The sequence below is a fragment of the Festucalex cinctus genome, chromosome 2, assembly GCF_051991245.1.
Source record: "Festucalex cinctus isolate MCC-2025b chromosome 2, RoL_Fcin_1.0, whole genome shotgun sequence".
NCBI classification, from domain to species: Eukaryota; Metazoa; Chordata; class Actinopteri; order Syngnathiformes; family Syngnathidae; genus Festucalex; species Festucalex cinctus.
Window position 1 is genome coordinate 45,564,908 of NC_135412.1, and position 22,888 is coordinate 45,587,795.

The 22,888-nt window shown below is 42.9% G+C and overlaps 1 protein-coding gene across 2 annotated transcripts in view; it reads left to right on the top strand.

Moving 5' to 3' along the window:
* The window catches only part of LOC144014872 (myosin-7B-like), a 508,753-nt gene extending 493,592 nt beyond the window's left edge, over window positions 1-15,161 (top strand). For both annotated transcript variants that reach the window (XM_077515180.1, XM_077515181.1), the window contains 4 exons: window positions 9,455-9,559; window positions 12,488-12,583; window positions 12,671-12,820; window positions 14,222-15,161. In XM_077515180.1, the coding sequence (XP_077371306.1) occupies window positions 9,455-9,559; window positions 12,488-12,583; window positions 12,671-12,820; window positions 14,222-14,233 (363 nt within the window). In that variant the 3' untranslated portion in view covers window positions 14,234-15,161. The remainder of the gene's footprint in view (window positions 1-9,454; window positions 9,560-12,487; window positions 12,584-12,670; window positions 12,821-14,221) is intronic.
* Window positions 15,162-22,888: the final 7,727 nt, after the last annotated feature.

Sequence of the window (22,888 nt, forward strand, 5' to 3'; positions counted from 1 at the left end):
CTTTCATTGGTCAGATGGGAATGGGGGTGTGACAATGTTCGTCTGACTATTTCCTGGTTCATTTTGTCCAGTCGCCGCCAGCATCGAGGTAAATATGACCCACCCCCCCCACTTCTAGTTTTCCGTTTTGTTTATCTGACATTTATCTAAAAGCAACCCTTGATCTATCGTTTATCCGGTGATTTGTTCTAACCATTACAATTAACGTAATCACTCACTCAGCATTGCTTAGCCATGTTAGCTAGCTAGATAACTGATGGACCGATACATGAGTCAGTCATGAAGCTATGTTGTTGGCAGTCAAAACACAAATATACGGCTAATTTGGGATAGCTGTTAGGATGAAGTTTTGTTGTTGTTTTTTTATACTCATAAAGAAACCTTTGCATTTGTTTCACATACAGGCAGGGCTGGGAATCGAATTTATTTACACTAGCTGCTTCCCCTAAATCTTGGATGTTTGAAGTAGAGATTAAATTCGTGATAATTCTGTGATTATTATTTATTGGTCCTGGTTGTTTACTGTACGAGTCAGGTTGAAAAAGAGGGGGAACTCATGCACCGTCAAAGCGGTGACACTGCTACTACTAGGATCCAGGCCACGTAACCGTTTGATTTTGGTTAGTCTAGTCATGAATCGTGATGTTTTGTTGGTACGAGAAACGGCCCAAATAAACGGCCTGCTGAGATAGCTGTTATTATGCTTATTCATGATTATTTTATTACATTACATCATTACATTAATAAAATGCTAATTATTAATCACTTATGAGAAGTTCTGGTCATTGAAATAAGTAGCCTCTGCTACATTTATTATGTCTTGGGTGTTTGAAATACAGAGGAAGTGACAGATTACGTAATATAAATACATTTAGTTCCTGTGATTGTTTCATTGTAGTTTTCCTGTTTCAATAATGTTCAAAACATGTGTCAAACATAACTTTGTCAGATTATTTTTTTTTACATGTTTGGTACTTAATTCAAGCACACTTTTCTTTACTTTTTAGATGCAGAAGATGAAGTTGGTGGTTGGTCACCTCTCTTCATGAGGTGATGCTGTGGATAACTGAGCAGGGCCACAAGCACCTGCTTATGTCAGACAGAGAGCAATTTAAAATATCAATAAACTTTGACCACAATTGTGAGGTACAAATGCCAGGTCACACATTATGTTACCCCCTGCACAAACACCATTACATTTCCAACTGCTCATATGAGTGATTACCATTCCTTTAAATCACATCTACTGACTGCTATCACCTTTGATGCCAGATTTGACACAGTGTAATTGAAAGGGCAAAAAAAAAAAATCACATCCATTTCATTTTTTTTGAGTAATTACAGACTGTTCCTACCAAAATGTTTGTTTTAAGTTTAACAGTTCATTTTCTGAGCTTTCTTGATTTCTTGTTGGCAGGCCAATCATTTCTTGAGAAAAATGTCTGTATAAAATCTATAAAATGCTGAATAATTGACTGGTTGTTAGTTCATATGCATGCTTTTTTTTATGAAATAAAAGTCAAACTGTTTTACACAGGAATTTATTTTCATTTTTTACATAAATTTAAATGACCCTTTGGGCCGCGAGACACTAGCACTAGAAGCAACATTGAGAGTCTGCAAATAAATGACGCGACCAAAACTCAAGGACTCCTTGTTTGGATTGATTTGCCGTAAAGCAACAAGTCTTTCCTCAGGTAAACGACAGTGGATGTCAGGTATAACGATCCCGTGTTCACCGTGATGGTCCAAGGGTAGTGTCTCTTCAGCTTGCTGGATCTGTAATATCAAATACATTTATGAAAGCTACAGTAACTCCAAGAACTTTTACTCATATAAAGTTTTTTCCTCTGGTTATGTACGCTTTTACCAGCAATAAAACTGCCCTGGCCTGCTCCTCTTACAGTAAACATGCATCTCGCTATGTCTACATTTTCTACCCCTTGGTCTGCTCGCACTCTAAAAGAAAAAATCTAGTCAGTGTAATTGCAAAAGTACACCTACAACTCAGATTCCCCTTCTGTTTCAATCTGACTCATACAGTAAACAACCAGGACCAATAAATAATAATCACAGAATTATCACGAATTTAATCTCTACTTCAAACATCCAAGATTTAGGGAAAGCAGCTAGTGTAAATAAATTCGATTCCCAGCCCTGCCTGTATGTGAAACAAATGCAAAGATTTCTTTATGAGTATAAAAAAAAACAAAAAAACTTCATCCTAACAGCTATCCCAAATTAGCCGTATATTTGTGTTTTGACTGCCAACAACATAGCTTCATGACTGACTCATGTATCGGACCATCAGTTACCTAGCTAGCTAACATGGCTAAGCAATGCTGAGTGAGTGATTACGTTAATTGTAATGGTTAGAACAAATCACCGGATAAACGATAGATCAAGGGTTGCTTTTAGATAAATGTCAGATAAACAAAACGGAAAACTAGAAGTGGGGGGGGGGGGGGGGGGGGGTCATATTTACCTCGATGCTGGCGGCGACTGGACAAAATGAACCAGGAAATAGTCAGACGAACATTGTCACACCCCCATTCCTATCTGACCAATGAAAGTTGTCGCAGCGGCTTCCAAGCTGACCAATGACAAGGCTTCTATCATCGGTTGAACGGAGGACCCCGCCCACACAACGCAGAAAAAGATTCGCAACCAAAAAACAGGTTTCAATCAAAAAACAGATCCGCAACCAAAAAACAGATTCGCAACCAAAAAACAGATTCGCAAACAAAACGAAAAAAATGCTTGCAAAAGATTTTATTAAAATTCAAATCCATGTTTGAAATGTTTTTTTTTTGTTTGCAAATTTTTATTTTATATGAAAACCCTTTTTTGTTTGATTAAAATTTATTTGAGGTTGCAAATCCCCTTTTTGTTTGATTGAATTTTTTTTTTGATTGCAAATCCCCTTTTTGTTTGATTGAAATTTTTTTTTGACTGCAAATTCCTTTTTTGTTTGATTGAAAATAAAGACACAAATTTCTCTCCATAGGGGCGGAGCTGTCAATTGATCACCACCTGGTGGAGTGTTGGCTCCGATGGTGGGGGAAGATGCCGGTCCGACCTGGCAGACCCAAACGTATTGTGAGGGTTTGCTGGGAACGTCTGGCGGAATCCCCTGTCAGAAAGAGTTCAATGCCCACCTCCGGCAGAGCTTCTCCCTTGTCTCGAGGGAGGCGGGGGACATTGAGTCCGAATGGGCCATGTTCCGCGCTTCCATTGTTGAGGCGGCCTACCGGAGCTGTGGCCATAAGGTGGTCGGTGCCTGTCGCGGCGGCAATGCTCGAACCCGCTGGTGGACACCAGCGGTAAGGGATGCCGTCAAGCTGAAGAAGGAGTCCTATCGGGCCTTTTTGGCCTGTGGGCAGCTGACGGGTACCGGATGGCCAAGCGGCACGCGGCTTCGGCGGTTTCTGAGGCAAAAACTCGGACATGGGAGGAGTTCGGTGAGGCCATGGAAAACAACTTCCGGACGGCTTCGAAGAAATTCTGGTCCACCATCCGGCGTCTCGGGAGGGGAAAGCAGTGCACCATTAACACTGTGTGTAGTGGCGATGGGGTGCTGCTGACCTCGACTCGGGACGTCGTGAAGCGGTGGGGGGAATACTTCGAAGACCTCCTCAATTCCACCGACACGTCTTCCTTTGAGGAAGCAGAGTCTGGGGACTCCGAGGTGGGCTGTCCTATCTCTGGGGTGGAAGTCACTGAGGTGGTTGGAAAGCTCCTCGGTGGCAGGGCCCCGGGGGTGGATGAGATCCGCCCGGAGTTCCTAAAGACTCTGGATGTTGTGGGGCTGTCGTGGTTGACACGCCTCTACAACATCGCGTGGACATCGGGGACAGTACCTCTGGATTGGCAGACCGGGGTGGTGGTCCCCCTTTTTAAGAAGGGGGACCGGAGGGTCTGTTCCAACTACAGAGGGATCACACTCCTCAGCCTCCCTGGTAAGGTCTATTCAGGGGTGCTGGAGAGGAGGGTCCGTCGGGAAGTCGAATCTCGGATTCAGGAGGAGCAGTGTGGTTTTCGTCCTGGCCGTGGAACAGTGGACCAGCTCTACACCCTCAGCAGGATCCTCGAGGGTGCATGGGAGTTTGCTCAACCAGTCCACATGTGTTTTGTGGATTTGGAGAAGGCATTCGACCGTGTCCCTCGGGGAGTCCTGTGGGGTGTGCTTCGGGAATATGGGGTACCGAACCCCCTGATACGGGCTGTTCGGTCCCTGTACAACCGTTGCCAGAGTTTGGTCCGCATTTCCGGCAGTAAGTCGGATTCGTTTCCAGTGAGGGTTGGACTCCGCCAAGGTTGTCCTTTGTCACCGATTCTGTTCATAACTTTTATGGACAGGATTTCTAGGCGCAGCCGAGGCGTTGAGGGGTTCCGGTTTGGTGGCCTCAGCATTGCATCTGTGCTTTTTGCAGATGATGTTGTGCTGTTGGCTTTATCAAGCCGTGATCACCAACTCTCACTGGAGCGGTTCGCAGCCGAGTGTGAAGCGGTTGGGATGAGGATCAGCACCTCCAAATCCGAGACCATGGTCCTCAGTCGGAAAAGGGTGGCGTGTCCTCTCCGGGTCGGGGATGAGATCCTGCCCCAAGTGGAGGAGTTAAAGTATCTTGGGGTCTTGTTCACGAGTGAGGGCAGGATGGAGCGGGAGATCGACAGGCGGATCGGTGCAGCGTCTGCAGTGATGCGGACTCTGTATCGGTCCGTCGTGGTGAAGAAAGAGCTGAGCCAAAAGGCAAAGCTCTCAATTTACCGGTCGATCTACGTTCCGAACTTCTGACCCTCACCTATGGTCACGAGCTGTGGGTCGTGACCGAAAGAACGAGATCCCGGATACAAGCGGCCTAAATGAGTTTCCTCCGCAGGGTGTCCGGGCTCTCCCTTAGAGATAGGGTGAGAAGCTCGGTCATCCGGGAGGGGCTCAGAGTCGAGCCGCTGCTCCTCCGCGTTGAGAGGAGCCAGCTGAGGTGGCTCGGGCATCTGGTTCGGATGCCTCCTGGACGCCTCCCTGGAGAGGTGTTCCGGGCATGTCCCACCGGCGGGAGGCCCCGGGGAAGACCCAGGACACACTGGAGAGACTATGTCTCTCGGCTGGCCTGGGAACGCCTTGGGATCCCGCCGGAGGAGCTGGTTGAAGTGGCTCGGGAGAGGGAGGTCTGGGTTTCCCTCCTAAAGCTGCTGCCCCCGCGATCCGACCTCGGATAAGTGGAAGAAGATGGATGGATGGTTGGTTACCGATTCTGGCCTTGATATTTCCGCAGCAGATATTACGAAACAAGAACGTCGATGTGCAGCGCTTTTTGTGATGTGGAGCTCAGAACTTAGGAACGACGTTGGCGGTTTCACGGCTGGCTTGTTTGAATGTGAACCGTGGCCGAATGACGTCATTACATAATGTAATGACGTCATTCGGCCACCGGTTCACATTTCAAAACAAGCCAGCATGAACCGAAAGTGTTCTAAAGTATGGCTCCACTTCACAAAATGCGATGCACATCACGCCTGTTGTAATATCTGCTGCGGAAAATACAAGGCCAGTACCGGTAACACAACCAATCTAATGAAGCACTTTGTCAAACACAATATTTGGCTAAAGGCTGAAGACTGCACAATATTCGACAGTCTTCGATGTCCTGTGCCCGCGTCTCCCGCATTCAGCACCGGGACGCCGCCTCGTGATTCTGACCACGGACGACATGGCATCAGCATTTAGTAGTGGCATTGACAGCCTCACGAGCGACAACTTTGAGAATGGCAACGCAAAAAGTGAGGCATCATCCACGTCTGTCCCAGGAAAATAAACCTTGTGCTTTGCATCAGGTCAGCTTCGCTTTTTAACTTGCAGTAGCCAGTGTTAGAATTATCACCTCGGCCCCCTCCGACTTTAAAACCTTAACGTAAATGTGTGTGCGTGCTTTTTTATTTGGTGTTCCATTGGACTCATTGTTAATCCGCCCTAAAATTAAAATGAGGGCTGCCACGGTGACTCCATTTACAAAGCTAAAGAAGCATCCTATTCCCATGGGAGGACAGCAGAGTGTCACAAGGCTGTGTCTGCATTTGTGATTAATTAAAGGAATGCTGCCTTTTTCATCAGCGGACACCCCGTGGTTTAGGTAAACTATTACTTCTGCTAATGATAATTATTATTTTAGATGGAACAAACTGAAGAAAAAATAGTAAATTTATATTGTTATTTAATTTATTACTGTTGTGTGTGGTGGTAATAAAAAAGAGAGACATACATTTTCCAGAACATGGCGTTTACTCCAGGGTAAGCAACAGGAAGTGCCGAACAAAAACGTCCTCTGCCTTCTGTAGAATTTGTCATGATCATAGCAAGACTGGTCAGGTATCGATACTTGGGTCTTAGTGTGCTCGTTGTCCATATTCTGTCCAACTTCCTCATGCCTTGAATGTGTCACACGCCTTGCTGGATTCGGCTCGGTGTCCTGACAAGAGTCTTGCGGGGTGGTCTGCGTCGGTGTAGGTTCAGCAACAGGTAAGATGTTCTTCCTGTTTCTCCTGTAGGATTGTCCTTCTGACCGAATCAGGCATGATCTTGGCTTTTTGCATGTTTCTTTTACAACTCAGATGAGGTCAAATCCTTTGGTTGTTTGAAGCCTTACCACCTGTCCTTCAGATAGAGGTTGAAGAGGTCGGCTTGCTTTGTCGTAATAAATCTTTTGTGTCAATCTTTTGCCGAAAAGTCGATCACACACTTCTAGAGGCTTGCACGTTTTGGGTTCAAGCAGTCTTTTGGAGACAGGTAGAGTGGTCTGTCATGACATCAATCTTTGTGCTGGAGATCCAAGTTTGGTATCCCGAGGTATATTTCCTAAGTTGAGTAGGTTGAGAAAGATGTCGGTTTTGTCTCTGTAAGATTTCTCCATGAGGCCTTTAGCGCTACGGACCTCCCTCTCCGCCAGTCCGTTGGATTGAGGATACTCAGGGCTGCTTGTCACATGGTTGAAGTCCCACTGCTTTGCAAAATCTTTAAAGTGGTGACTCATAAACTGATGTCCATTATCCGTGATGAGGGTATGAGGTGCTCCATGGACTGAGAAGTGACGCTTGAGTTTCCCAATGACTGTAGCAGATGTCAGATTGCATAACAGGTCAATCTCAAACCAACCAGAGTATGAGTCAACAAGTACCAGATACTGCTGGCCATGCCAATCGAAGATATCTGCTACTGTGGTTGACCATGGGAGCTCTGGAACAGGGTATAGGTAGGAGAAGCGGCTCCTTCTGCTGGTGTGGTTTTGTGCTGTTACACACTGCACACGCCTGTACCTCCTGTAAGTGGAGAAAAACTAAACTCCAAGTTCATTTTGACCTGTACAGACAATGTCTTTGTCATTTTAACCAAGAGTTAGTAATAACTAGACAACAACACTTTTCTGAAATTATTCGTAGGAATACACGCACTCTATTTGCCGTGGTTGACAAACTTACAAATCCCCCAAATCAAACAGCGCCAGAACTCCTCTCAACAGATAAATGCAATGAATTTGCTTGCTACTTTAGTGAAAAAGTACAAGCCATCAGGTCAAACATTGTGACAAACCAGCAAAATAACAAAATGATGCAGCACTTAAAATCACCTAGGAATAATTTAATTACAATGACAGAATTTGACTCAGTGGATCAAAATACTGTAGTAGACTTGGTTCAGCAATTGAAACCTTCCACGAGCTGTCTTGACTCAATACCATCTGGCTTTTTCAAAACCATTGTGAAATCTGTTCAGATCGATTTACAACAAATAATTAATTTCTCACTTCTCGGCAATGTTGCCATCAGCGGGTCGGGTTATCTGAATCCGTCCACCATTATGTGTTGTGAAGAAAAAAAACAGCGTGGTAGCACAATGGTCCCGCTCGATGAAAAAAAAATCACAACACGAAGTCGCCACAAAAATAATGAGTCCTAAATTTCTGACACCATGTTGTGTGTGGTGGTAATAAAAAAGAGAGACATATGTTTTCCAGAACGTGGCGTTTACTCCAGGGTAAGCAAAAGGAAGTGCCGAGCAAAAACCAAAACATCCACTGCCTACAGCCAACCTGTAGGAGGCGCAACCTACGGCATCCGCTTTGGGTTAATCTTAAAACACAAATATTCCATAATATTCTACAATTACTATAGGGAGATGATAAGGGACCTGAATCCAAAGTACACACGACCCCCCCAAACAGAAATGATTTGCAACACGTTAATCCCACCTTGGTATAATGTTGAAAAGGTTAATGTGAAAGAAGAGCTGAAAGCAGTGACTGCAGATGCATGGAGTAGTATGGCTCAAGATCACTACATTACAGTCACTATGTATTTGAAGCTGAGCTGAGAGAGAAAGTCCTCCATACAAGGGCAGTGTATGTCTCCCAGACAGGGTCAGTTGTAGCTGAGGAGATAGACAGCATCTTAGATGACTTTAGAATGAAATCCAAAGTCGTAGCTATTACTGTTGACAATGCTGCCAACATGGATGTAGCTGTCAGGAGAATGCATATTATGAAGATGGGGTGTTTTGCTGAACATAGCATAGAAAATTAAATGTTGACATTTTATACAATGTAATATTTATTACTACTTAAACACATCTAAAAAAGTACCGAACATTGGTACCGTTCAGTACCGGTTTCGATTTGCAGGTACCAAGAATTGGTAAGTATCGGTTCAAATATGAAAGGTACCCATCCCTAGTATAAACGCTATGTTTCTTTAAACTAATCAACAGGTTCTTATCACTTATCACAGCAAATATCACTTATCAAGTACGCAAACATTTTTCAAGGCACCTGCAAAAGAGTGTCTGATTAAAAAAAATGCATGAATTTTTTTTTTTTCTACCTCGGTTACCTGTTTATTTGGTGTGCATGGTCAGGAAGACAGCAAAGCTAGCTGCAGCAATGCTATGCATGACGGTAACACGTGGTATAGAAAGCCCAACTTCAAAATGAAATATTCCCAATCACAGTACAACAGACATCAGTGCCTTAGTACGCTTTATTTTGAAGTTGTTCGTGGCAGTGGGTGGTGGCATGGCAGCTGACTTGTCTCATCAACTATTTGTGACTCGCTCCGACAAAAGGGTCTGCATGTCAGCGACATTACTTTCTACTAGTAGTTGGCGTCTCGTCTTGAGTGACTGTGAATTCGCTGCTCCCAAAACATCTGTTATCTGGACCTTTCCTCACTGATACGCATACACATACATACACATTCCTTTCTTTCAATGCAATGACATCCTCCACACATATCAGTGGAGCACAGAATCTGTCTGCCTTTGCTTATGTTCAAATTTTAAAAAATCATGTATTGGAGCACCACAACTTAAACCTGGTCTAGTCTGGTATACTTATTGTCACCAAAGTGTCAGGTGTACTGGCCGTGTGTAATAGAAGACATCACACCTTACATATGCGTTCAGGTGCATGAGCTTCAGACAGAGCTAAACCTGGAGCAGAAGAAGCGTGAGGAGTACCAGAAAGGCGTCCGGCGCTACGAGAGGAAGCTGAAAGAGATCACCGGCCAGGTTGCACACACACACGCACCCCCCCCCCCACACACACACACGCATGAACACACACCTTCACAAACACACACATTTTTTTCCTGCATTCCACAATGCAGTTTGTACCAAGAATCTCATTGTATCTTCCATCGTGTTTATTTATCCATCCATCCATCCATCCATCCATCCATCCATCCATCCATCCATCCATCCATCCATCCATCCATCCATTCATCCATCCATCCATCCACCCATCCATCCAGTTTCTTAACTGCTTACTCCTCACAAGGGTCATGGGGTGCTGGAGCCTATCCCAGCCGGTTTCGGGCAGTAGGCGGGGGACACCTTGAACTGGTTGCCAGCCAATTGCAAGACATACAGAGACGAACAACCATCCATACTCACAATCAAACCTAGGGACAATTCAGCACGCCTAATTAAACCTGCCATGCATGTCTTTGGAATGTGGGAGCAGACCGAAGTACCCGGAGAATACCCACGCAGGCATGGGCAGAACATGCAAACTCCACCCTGGAAGGCCGGAGCCCGGACTCGATCTTGCGTCCTCAGTACTGGGAGGGTGGACGTGCTAACCAGTCATCCAGCCATCCGCCTGCCCGCGTTTATTTATTTTTAAGCAGCTAATTGAGCTAATTTGTAGCCATTGTATTGACACTCCCAGGTCGTGCAGGGTGGGGCCGGAAACAAGCCCATATTTGGGTTTAGGGGTGGGGTCAAAACGGCATTATCCATCTAATTCTAGGACATGTTGGGAAGTGTGATGTCAGTGTGATGTAAGTCCAAATATGGGTATAAGGGGCCGTACCGGAAACATGCCCATATTTGGGCATAGTGGTGAGCTCAAAATGACATCCAACTTGTTTCAACAAGTTGAGACTTGTTCAAACATGCCCTTACTTGTTCTGGATCACCGGAAGTATGATGTCATAGGAAGTCCATACTTGGGTATAGGGGGCGGTACAGGAAACATGCCCATATTTGGGCATAAGGGTGGGGTCAAAATGACATCATCATTCATGCTACGACATGTCCCGACTTGTTCAAACAAGTTGAGACTTTTTTAAGCATGTCCTGATGTTCTGGATCACAGGAAGTGTGATGTCATAGGAAGTCCATATTTGGACGTAGGGGTGGAAGTATGACGGAAACATGCCCACATTTAGGTAAATGGGTGGGCCCGGAAGTGAGGGGCGGGACTTATGCTGCATTCGAGGATGGTCAGAAGTCGGATATATGCGAGTTGGTTTTTCCTATTTCCGACCTGAAAGCATTCGAGGCAAAGTAAACAACATAAATGGCAGATAGTGGTAACTTGTTTTTTGTTTTGGTTCTTAAAACTAATTTTTGGCCTGCATCAAACTTTACCTTCTTGTAAATTTGCTTCATTTATTGTTTTTATCTTATTTCGTAAGCATTCCATACAGTTCAGTCGTTCGCCGTATAATTTCAAGCAGGGATAGAGAGTGGCATACTGTCACGTAGGTTGTGTTATGTGATGTTATGTCGAATATTAATATAATAGTTATGGCAGACCAGAGTATGAAAATTGTACATGTGAGTATGAGTATATGATTTAGATAGGTGTTATGGTATATGTCTAGGAAATTCATGTATATATGTTATTGGTAAATGCACGCATGTCTAATTGCACTTGTATATATAACCAGGTTTATACATTTTATTTAAAAAAATAGTAAACTAGTATTGTATTAATAATAAAATAAGTTTAGATATACAAAGTAAACTGGTAGGACTAGATGCGTTTTTAACTTCTTCCTACTCCCTTTTGAACATGTAAACTGTGATTGATTGATGATTTTATTGGGGTTTTCTTTTCCTTTCTTTTTAATTTCTGTTTTTTTCTGCTGTTTGCTTGTTTATATGTTCAATAAATCAAATCAAATATTTATGAATGAAGAAAGCTATCTAATTTTATACTAAAATAAATTGTGTTTTACCATTCACGGTCTGTGTTTCCAAAGTGGAAACAATTGTAGAGTGACGTCACTTGTAGTCCGTCGGTTAACTCGGGATCCTTCTTTTATTCCAACTTCGAAGGTGGAATTTCCGAGTTCGAGGGGGCGTTCCTGTGCACACTTCCTGGCTTGAACACGGAAAAGTCTGACTTCCTACCATCCTCGAATGCAGCATAAGATCGGAAGTGAAGAGACGGGACAGGAAGTGACATCACACCTGTCAGAAAGTTTGACGAGACATAGATACTCAATAAGTTTGTCTGCAATAAGCAGTGGCTGACAAAACAGGTCAATTATTTTATGCAATTTTAAAATAAGTTTGCTTTTATGTGAACATTATTTTGTGCAACTCATAGGGGTCAGCAGCTCTTATAGTGTGGGGAGAGGTTTGTTTCAGAAATGTTCAAGCAATGGAGTGGCATGGTTCAGTGGTAAAGTGATCATCTTCCAACCTGGAGGATGTGGGTTCAATCCTGAGCCCTCATGACCATATCGAAGTGTCTTAAGCAAGACACTGAACCCTAATTTGCTCCCAGTGGACCTGGTAGCACCCTGCATGGCAGTAGCCGACCACTGGTGTAAGAGTGCGTATGAATGGGTGAATGTGGGGTACTTTATATACAAGCATTCCACTTACAAATATATGTAAGTGTGTGTTTTTCACATATGTACGTGCAATTTACATGTTTTTTTGTTTTTTTTAAAGTTATGTGTGCATTTAATGGCTTAATATTTGTAAATATTCAAAAATTCAGACTGAGGTCGCATTACAAAATTTCGGATACGTATCCGATCTAGGACCACATATGAAAGTGACCCAGGTCGGATTTGAAAAATTGGAATAGTCGATCTGTCTATAAAAAAATAATCAGATAGAGGTCGCATTTGGGCAAAAAAAAAAAAAAAAAATTGCATTTGCTTGCATTGTGAAGGTAGCCTGTGTGTGTTTCAGTCTGAGGAGGACCGTGAGACACTGTTGAGGATGCAGAAAATCATTGAGAAACTTCAAAGTAAAGTCAAAAGTTACAAGCGACAAGCCGAGAGTGCCGTAAGTGGACTAAGGTCTCCTCTATGCCACCACCATCTTTTCATGAAAAAAAGTTTTCTATTTTTATACGTGGTGTTTGTCCATCAGGAGGAGCAAGTGACCGGCACTTCGATGCGCTTCCGCAAGGTGCAGCAAGAGCTTGACGATGCTGAAGAGAGAGCCGACATCGCTGAAACCGCCGTCAACAAGCTGCGGATTCAAACGCGCCAGCACGTTAATGTCAGCAACGTTGCTCTGGTGAGTCAGTCACACAACTCCTACCTTGCGCAGCACTAACCGTGCTTAGCAAATCACTACAAATGTACTGAAAAACTTTGTTTACTTTTTATGTTTATTTGCAAGCTAGCGAGTGTTTTTTGCATCTTATGTTCATTAGTATATTGTTAGCTAATGTTTAAGTTGAATGTTCATTTCATGCATGGCAGGTGTGTTGTTTATCTTTTACAACATGTTCATTAAAATTCAGGTAGCGTTGTTTATATTCAATCTCAGGGTTTTTTTTTTACCTTGGGTTCGAACGTTTCCTGTAAAAAGTGGCCCATTCAGAAAGTATGATTTATGTTGACTTCTTATTGTTTGTATTTAATAACTAAATTAAATCTTCAGGTAGCGTTGTTTATATTCAATCTCAGGGGGTTTTTACCTTGGGTTCGAACGTTTCCTGTAAAAAGTGGCCCATTCAGAAAGTATGATTTAGGTTGACTTCTTATTGTTTGTATTTAATAACTAAATTCAATCTAGCTGAGTTTTATAAAATCATTACCAAAATAACATGATACAATGACAATGATCAATGACATAAACACCGACACCCAATAAGGTGCCCAAAAAGACGTTTTTGTGCGCGTTTATGTGGATTTAAAAAAATATATATTTAAAAAAAAATAAACAATTTTAACAAATGAGGCAGTGTAACAGATTGATTCGCTCAAGAGAGTTCTTCACATTATCAGTCTCTGGGACTACACCACGGTGATTTGCTTGGGAAAGGTGGGGCATTCTGTACAATACCTGATTGGACATGCGGCATCTTGAATGACAATGGCTGAACGCATAAAGAAACCTGGAAATAGAAGAAAACATGAAATTCTGACATGCTGCATATTTTTGGCATTATTAGATGCAAGAAATGCGAGCGTCAAGAGTAGCTCATTCAACTGAGGTTCTGTGACGCTGTTTATAATGTTGTAACAGCCTCTTAGAATGCGTGCAGTAATCCGAAGGAGTCTTTGCGCGCTGTGTGCCCCGACCCACAACATTCTGACAGCACCGTGGCTAAACAGAATACGGAGGATTATGAATTAATTTAGTACAATGCTACCGGGCAATATGACAGATTGTTTTTTTCTACACGGGGTTGGGGGGATATTTCGGTTTTTAAATTACCCTGATACATGTGGACAAAGTCTTAATTGAAAGCTGCCGCCCAGAGTTACACAACTGAAATTACTTTGCGGCCCACTAGATGGCACTCCCGGCCAAACCCTAACCCTAACGCCTGGTCTACCTCATGTCATGTCACATTTATGTGACATACTCATTTGCATATTAGTCAATGTTGAGGACAGATTGCTTTGGCTTTTATTTTCACGAGCATGTTAGCTAGTGTTGCTTACACATTTTTGTGTGTTCTTGCAGATTTCGGAATGAGCAGCTGCCACCGCATTTGTGGGTCAACGTTGACTTGCCCTTTATGCCCATGCATGTGTTTGTGCTAGTGCTACAATTTGATAAGCATTTTAGTTTTCAGTTATATTGGAATTTTTGCAGTTCATTATTGTTGGTTTTCTTAGTTTGTGTTTCATTATGTTTCTTTTGATTGCATTAGCATGTTGTGTTTTTAATTTTAATGCTCATTCGCATGTTCACTTGTTTTGTTTATATTCATTATATTCATTATGTTCATTAGTGTGTTTGTGTTGTATGTGTTAGGTGCTTAAGTTTGTTGTAGGACTGTATGATGCCTGTGAATGTTCTCATTCAACCATCTTAGAAGGTGTTTTGCCTTTCATCCGAGTAGACTTCCTCAGTTTATATTCAAGGCTAGTTAGGACAGCATTATTGGGTACGGGTGTATGGAAATCCAACTACATAGCAAATCCTGTAGAGCAAATTTGACTCGATTAAGAGTGGGACCAATTAGACTCAGTTTTAGAGTAATATTTACACTTGGAAGAGACTAAAATAAAGAATTGAAAAAGAAAGGCACTCAAGGGTTGAGGAGCAAACTCATGACCTTCACCTTGGGAGACAGCCAATCTACTCCCTGGGCCATGCAGCTCCTTTTGTGTGTTAGTATATAACTCATAACAGCTGGAATCTTCCTAACACCAAGCGCAAACACAATGGGTTTGGTCTCCTCTTGGACAGAAGCAAACAGTAACATTGCTCAGGTGGTAGTGTGGCAGTCTTCCACGCTGAAGGTTGAGTTTGTTGTTACTCTAAAATTGAGTCGATTTGGTCCTACTCTAAATAGTCAAATTTATTTAAATTTAAAATTGATTTTAAATAGAGTTAAACTTACTCAACACCTACTTTGTAATTTTTAATGTTTTACTGTTTTTACTGTTTGCTGTGTTTTATCATCTGCATTCATAAAAAAAAATAAAAAAAAATAAAAAATAAATCAATAAAAAAAAGTATATACGCCTGGTTTGTTTGGTGAACATTAAACTAATAAGCATCACCATAACATAGCACCATAGCACACCATGTGCAACATATTTTAACACACTAATAAATACCGTCAGAAATTTGAGTACAAAACAATTGGTTTAGGTTTGAGAGCCAATATTATCTCTTTTATGGCTTAAAATGGGTTTTCAGCACCTGCAAATCTGTCAAAACCTTCAAAATGAACATGTGCACAATTAAATTCACCCGGGAATCATTTCAGGATGATAAAATAACTAAATACAGCAAGAATTTTGAGTCCACAATGTTTGATTTAGGTTTGACAGCAGTTGTGAGCTTTTAATTGCTTTAAATGCGTTTTCAGTGCCTGATTGTACATTTGAGGTGAACGTGTCAAAGTCTTCAAGATGAACATGTGCCCCAACAAATTAATGCTAGAATCATAATCCGGATGCTAAAATAAACTAGACAAGACATTTGAGTCCACCACGTTTGGTTTAGGTATGACAGCCACTGTGAGGTGAGCTTTTTATTAAAAAGGAAAAGCACACCACATTCACATTGATTGTTTGAGTCCTGTGCTGCTCATCACCTGCTGCTGCGACCCGGTGTTTTCAGCGCCTGATTGTACATTTGAGGTGAATGTGTTAAAATCTTCAAAATGAACATGAGCCCCATCAAATTAATGCTTGAATCATCATCTGGATGCTAGACGAAACTCAATACAACAAGAGATTTCAGTGCACAACGTTTGGTTTAGGTTTGACAGCCAGAATCATCTTTTTATAGCTCAAAATGCGTTTTCAGCGCATGATTGTACATGTGAGGGGAATGTGTCAAAATCGCAAAAATTAACAGGTGCCCCAACAAATTCATGGGAGAATCATCGCCCGGATGCTAGAATAAATTAAATACAGCAAGAGATATGAGTGCACAAGGTTTGGCTTAGGTTTGACAGCCATCATCATCTTTTTATAGCTCCAAATGCGTTATTATAGTGCATGATTGTACATTTGAGGTGAATGTGTCAAAATCTTAAAAATTAACACGTGCCCAAACAAATTAATGCAACAATCATCATCTGGATGCTAGAATAAACTAAATACAGCAAGAGATATGAGTGCACAACGTTTGGTTTAGGTTTGAGAGCCATAATCATCTTTTTATAGCTCCAAATGCGTTTTTCGTGCATGATTGTACATTTGAGCTGAATGTGTCAAAATCTTAAAAATTAACAGGTGCCCTAACAATTTCATGCTAGAATCATCATCCGGATGCCAGAATAAACTAAATACAGCAAAAGATTTGATTGCAAAACGTTTGGTTTAGATTTGACAGCCATAATCAGCAATTGTGTACATTTGAGCTGAATGTGTCAAAATCTTAAAAATTAACAGGTGCCCAAACAATTTCATGCTAGAATCATCATCCGGATGCCAGAATAAACTAAATACAGCAAGAGATCCAACATTTGGTTTAGGTTTGACAGCCATAATCATCTTTTTATAGCTTCAAATGCGTTTTGAGCGCATGATTGTACGTTTGAGGTGAATGTGTCAAAATCTTAAAAATTAACAGGTGCCCAAACAATTTCATGCTAGAATCATCATCCGGATGCCAGAATAAACTAAATACAGCAAGAGATTTCAGTGCACAACGTTTGGTTGAGGTTTGACAGCCATAATAATCTTTTTATGGCTTCAAATGCGTTTTTAGCGCATGATTGTACATTTGAGCTGAATGTGTCAAAATCTTAAAAATTAACAAGTGGCCAAGCAATTTCATGCTAGAATCATCATCCGGATGCCAAAATTGTCATGTTTTGGTTTGGTGGGGGTGGGTTTTTGTTGTCTTTTGGTCGTTTGTCATGTGTTCCTTGTTTCTTCCCTTGTCCCGTTATGTCAAACCACGTCCACCTGAGTGTTTCTTCCCTTCCCAGTGTATCCACCAATCAGCTTCCCCTGCCACTTGTGTCTTGCCCAGCTGTGTCTAGTCATTGTCATTAGCCTGTGTGTATTTAGTCCCCTGTTTTCCGTTCGGTTCTTGTGGAGTCATAGTATCTGTTGTGCCTGTTGTTGTCCCTGTGTTCCATGCCATGCCATGCCTTGTGTTAGTTTTTTTGATCTTGTAAATTTTTTCATAGTACCTTGTTTATAGTTTTTGTTAATTAAATCCCCTTTTTTACCTGCATCCCTGCCTTGCCCTGTTTTTTGGTTGCCTCCTGCATTTGGGTCCTGCCTTCAACACCCCACATCGTGACAGAATGACTCCACCAGAACTGGACCCAGCGGGGGCAATGGCGGAATGGGAGCCCTGGGCGAAGAAGGGGCTTGAGGCCTGCGACCGAGCCATTGCCGGGCAGAAGGAGGGGCTTGAAGCCTGCGACCGAGCCATTGCCGGGCTAAAGGAGGTACTGGCTTTGCTCCGTGGCGTCGGGAGTGACGGGTCAGACAGGCCTCAAGTCCCTGAACCTTGTCTGCTGGAGCCTCTCGCTCCTGAACCTCGTCTGCTGGAGCCTCTCGCTCCTGAACCTCGTCTGCTGGAGCCTCTCGCTCCTGAACCTTGTCTGCTGGAGCCTCTCGCTCCTGAACCTCGTCTGCTGGAGCCTCTCGCTCCTGAACCTTGTCTGCTGCAACCTCTCGCTCCGGAACCTTGTCTGCTGCCGCCGCAGCCCCTGGCCGCGTCGCCTGGGCCGCTGCCGCCGCAGCCCCTGGCCGCGTCGCCTGGGCCGCTGCCGCCGCAGCCCCTGGCCGCGTCGCCTGGGCCGCTGCCGCCGCAGCCCCTGGCCGCGTCGCCTGGGCCGCTGCCGCCGCAGCCCCTGGCCGCTTCGCCTGGGCCGCTGCCGCCGCAGCCCCTGGCCGCTTCGCCTGGGCCGCTGCCGTCGCAGCCCCTGGCCGCTTCGCCTGGGCCGCTGCCGCCGCAGCCCCTGGCCGCTTCGCCTGGGCCGCTGCCGCCGCAGTCCCTGGCCGCTTCGCCTGGGCCGCTGCCGCCGCAGTCCCTGGCCGCTTCGCCTGGGCCGCCGCCGCCGCAGTCCCTGGCCGCTTCGCCTGGGCCGCCGCAGCCCCTGGCCGCTTCGCCTGGGCTGCCACCTCCTGTTCCTCGTCAGGCGGCGCATGGAATGCGGCCGCCACCTCCTGTTCCTCGTCAGGCGGCGCATGGAATGCGGCCGCCACCTCCTGTTCCTCGTCAGGCGGCGCATGGATTGCGGCCGCCACCTCCTGTTCCTCGTCCGGCGGCGCATGGATTGCGGCCGCCACCGCCTGCACCAGTTCCGGCGGCGCCCGGCCAGCGGCCGCCATCGCCTGCACCTGTTCCGGCGGCGCTCGGCCAGCGGCCGCCATCGCCTGCACCAGTTCCGGCGGCGCCCGGCCAGCGGCCGTCTCCTGCTCCTCATCTGGCGGCGAACACCCCGCCGCCACCTCTGCTCCTTGTCGGGCGTCGAGGACGCCCTCCTGACTGGCCCCGCTGGGACTCTCTTGTCGGGCGTCGAGGACGCCCTCCTGAACTGCTTTTTGTCTGGGACGGATGGGTGGGCCGTGTGCCCTCCTCCGTGCCCCCTTCCGCCCGCCCTTGTTTTTGGACTTTTTATGTTGGACGTCTGGGAGCCGTCCCTTGAGGGGGGGGTTATGTCATGTTTTGGTTTGGTGGGGGTGGGTTTTTGTTGTCTTTTGGTCGTTTGTCATGTGTTCCTTGTTTCTTCCCTTGTCCCGTTATGTCAAACCACGTCCACCTGAGTGTTTCTTCCCTTCCCAGTGTATCCACCAATCAGCTTCCCCTGCCACTTGTGTCTTGCCCAGCTGTGTCTAGTCATTGTCATTAGCCTGTGTGTATTTAGTCCCCTCTTTTCCGTTCGGTTCTTGTGGAGTCATAGTATCTGTTGTGCCTGTTGTTGTCCCTGTGTTCCATGCCATGCCATGCCTTGTGTTTGTTTTTTTGATCTTGTTAATTTTTTCATAGTACCTTGTTTATAGTTTTTGTTAATTAAATCCCCTTTTTTACCTGCATCCCTGCCTTGCCCTGTTTTTTGGTTGCCTCCTGCATTTGGGTCCTGCCTTCAACACCCCACATCGTGACAAAAATAAACTAAATACAGCAAAAGATTTGATTGCACAACGTTTGGTTTAGGTTTGAGAGCCATAATCATATTTTTATTGCTTCAAATGCGTTTTTAGTGCATGATTGTACATTTGAGCTGAATGTGTCAAAATCTTAAAAATTAACAGATGCCCAAACAATTTCATGCTCGAATCATCATCCGGATGCCAGAATAAACTAAATACAGCAAGAGATATGAGTGCACAACGTTTGGTTTAGGTTTGACAGCCATAATCATCTTTTTATAGCTTCAAATGCGTTTTTAGCGCATGATTGTACATTTGAGCTGAATGTGTCAAAATCTTAAAAATTAACAGGTGCCCAAGCAATTTCATGCTAGAATCATCATCCGGATGCCAATATAAACTAAATACAGCGAAAGATTTGATTGCACAACGTTTGGTTTAGATTTGACAGCCATAATCAGCAATTGTGTACATTTGAGCTGAATGTGTCAAAATCTTAAAAATTAACAGGTGCCCAAGCAATTTCATGCTAGAATCATGATCCGGATGCCAGAATAAATTAAATACAGCAAGAGATATGAGTGCACGTTTGGTTTAGGTTTGACAGCCATAATCATCTTTTTATAGCTTCAAATGCGTTTTTATCGCATGATTGTACATTTGAGCTGAATGTGTCAAAATCTTAAAAATTAACAGGTGGCCAAACAATTTCATGCTAGAATCATCATCCGGATGCCAGAATAAACTAAATACAGCAAAATATTTGATTGCACAACGTTTGGTTTAGGTTTGACAGCCATAATCATCTTTTTATTGCTTTAAATGCATTTTTAGCGCATGATTGTACATTTGAGCTGAATGTGTCAAAATATTAAACATTAACAGGTGCCCAAGCAATTTCATGCTAGAATCATGATCCGGATGCCAGAATAAATTAAATACAGCAAGAGATATGAGTGCACAACGTTTGGTTTAGGTTTGACAGCCATAATCATCTTTTTATAGCTTCAAATGCGTTTTTAGCGCATGATTGTACATTTGAGCTGAATGTGTCAAAATCTTAAAAATTAACAGGTGCCCAAGCAATTTCATGCTGGAATCATCATCCGGATGCCAAAATAAACTAAATACAGCGAAAGATTTGATTGCACAACGTTTGGTTTAGATTTGACACCCATAATCAGCAATTGTGTACATTTGAGCTGAATGTGTCAAAATCTTAAAAATTAACAGGTGCCCAAACAATTTCATGCTAGAATCATCATCCGGATGCCAGAATAAACTAAATACAGCAAGAGATCCAACATTTGGTTTAGGTTTGACAGCCATAATCATCTTTTTATAGCTTCAAATGCGTTTTTAGCGCATGAGTGTACGTTTGAGGTGAATGTGTCAAAATCTTAAAAATTAACAGGTGCCCAAACAATTTCATGCTAGAATCATCATCCGGATGCCAGAATAAACTAAATACAGCAAGAGATTTCAGTGCACAACGTTTGGTTGAGGTTTGACAGCCATAATCATCTTTTTATTGCTTCAAATGCGTTTTTAGTGCATGATTGTACATTTGAGCTGAATGTGTCAAAATCTTAAAAATTAACAGGTGCCCAAACAATTTCATGCTCGAATCATCATCCGGATGCCAGAATAAACTAAATACAGCAAGAGATATGAGTGCACAACGTTTGGTTTAGGTTTGACAGCCATAATCATCTTTTTATAGCTTCAAATGCGTTTTTAGCGCATGATTGTACATTTGAGCTGAATGTGTCAAAATCTTAAAAATTAACAGGTGCCCAAGCAATTTCATGCTAGAATCATCATCCGGATGCCAATATAAACTAAATAAAGCGAAAGATTTGATTGCACAACGTTTGGTTTCGATTTGACAGCCATAATCAGAAATTGTGTACATTTGAGCTGAATGTGTCAAAATCTTAAAAATTAACAGGTGCCCAAGAAATTTCATGCTAGAATCATCATCCGGATGCCAAATTAAACTAAATACAGCAAAAGATTTGATTGCACAACGTTTGGTTTAGGTTTGACAGCCATAATCATCTTTTTATAGCTTCAAATGCGTTTTTAGCGCATGATTGTACATTTGAGCTGAATGTGACAAAATATTAAAAATTAACAAGTGCCCAAGCAATTTCATGCTAGAATCATCATCCGGATGCCAGAATAAACTAAATACAGCAAAAGATTTGATTTCACAACGTTTGGTTTAGATTTGACAGCCATAATCATCTTTTTATTGCTTTAAATGCGTTTTTAGCGCATGATTGTACATTTGAGCTGAATGTGTCAAAATCTTAAAAATTAACAGGTGCCCAAGCAATTTCATGCTAGAATCATGATCCGGATGCCAGAATAAATTAAATACAGCAAGAGATATGAGTGCACAACGTTTGGTTTAGGTTTGACAGCCATAATCATCTTTTTATAGCTTCAAATGCGTTTTTATCGCATGATTGTACATTTGAGCTGAATGTGTCAAAATCTTAAAAATTAACAGGTACCAAAACAGTTTCATGCTAGAATCATCATCCGGATGACAGAATAAACTAAATACAGCGAAAGATTTGATTGCACAACGTTTGGTTTAGATTTGACAGCCATAATCAGCAATTGTGTACATTTGAGCTGAATCTGTCAAAATCTTAAAAATTAACAGGTGCCCAAGAAATTTCATGCTAGAATCATCATCCGGATGCCAAAATAAACTAAATACAGCAAAAGATTTGAGTGCACGTTTGGTTTAGGTTTGACAGCCATAATCATCTTTTTATTGCTTCAAATGCGTTTTCAGCGCATGATTGTACATTTGAGCTGAATGTGTCAAAATCTTAAAAATTAACAGGTGGCCAAACAATTTCATGCTAGAATCATCATCCGGATGCCAGAATAAACACAATACAGCAAGAGATATGAGTGCACAACGTTTGGTATAGGTTTGACAGCCATAATCATCTTTTTATAGCTTCAAATGCGTTTTTAGCGCATGATTGTAGATTTGAGCTGAATGTGACAAAATATTAAAAATTAACAAGTGCCCAAGCAATTTCATGCTAGAATCATCATCCGGATGCCAGAATAAACTAAATACAGCAAAAGATTTGATTGCACAACGTTTGGTTTAGATTTGACAGCCATAATCATCTTTTTATTGCTTTAAATGCGTTTTTAGCGCATGATTGTACATTTGAGCTGAATGTGTCAAAATATTACAAATTAACAGGTGCCCAAGCAATTTCATGCTAGAATCATGATCCGGATGCCAGAATAAATTAAATACAGCAAGAGATATGAGTGCACAACGTTTGGTTTAGGTTTGACAGCCATAATCATCTTTTTATAGCTTCAAATGCGTTTTTAGCGCATGATTGTACATTTGAGCTGAATGTGTCAAAATCTTAAAGATTAACAGGTGCCCAAGCAATTTCATGCTGGAATCATCATCCGGATGCCAAAATAAACTAAATACAGCGAAAGATTTGATTGCACAACGTTTGGTTTAGATTTGACAGCCATAATCAGCAATTGTGTACATTTGAGCTGAATGTGTCAAAATCTTAAAAATTAACAGGTGCCCAAGAAATTTCATGCT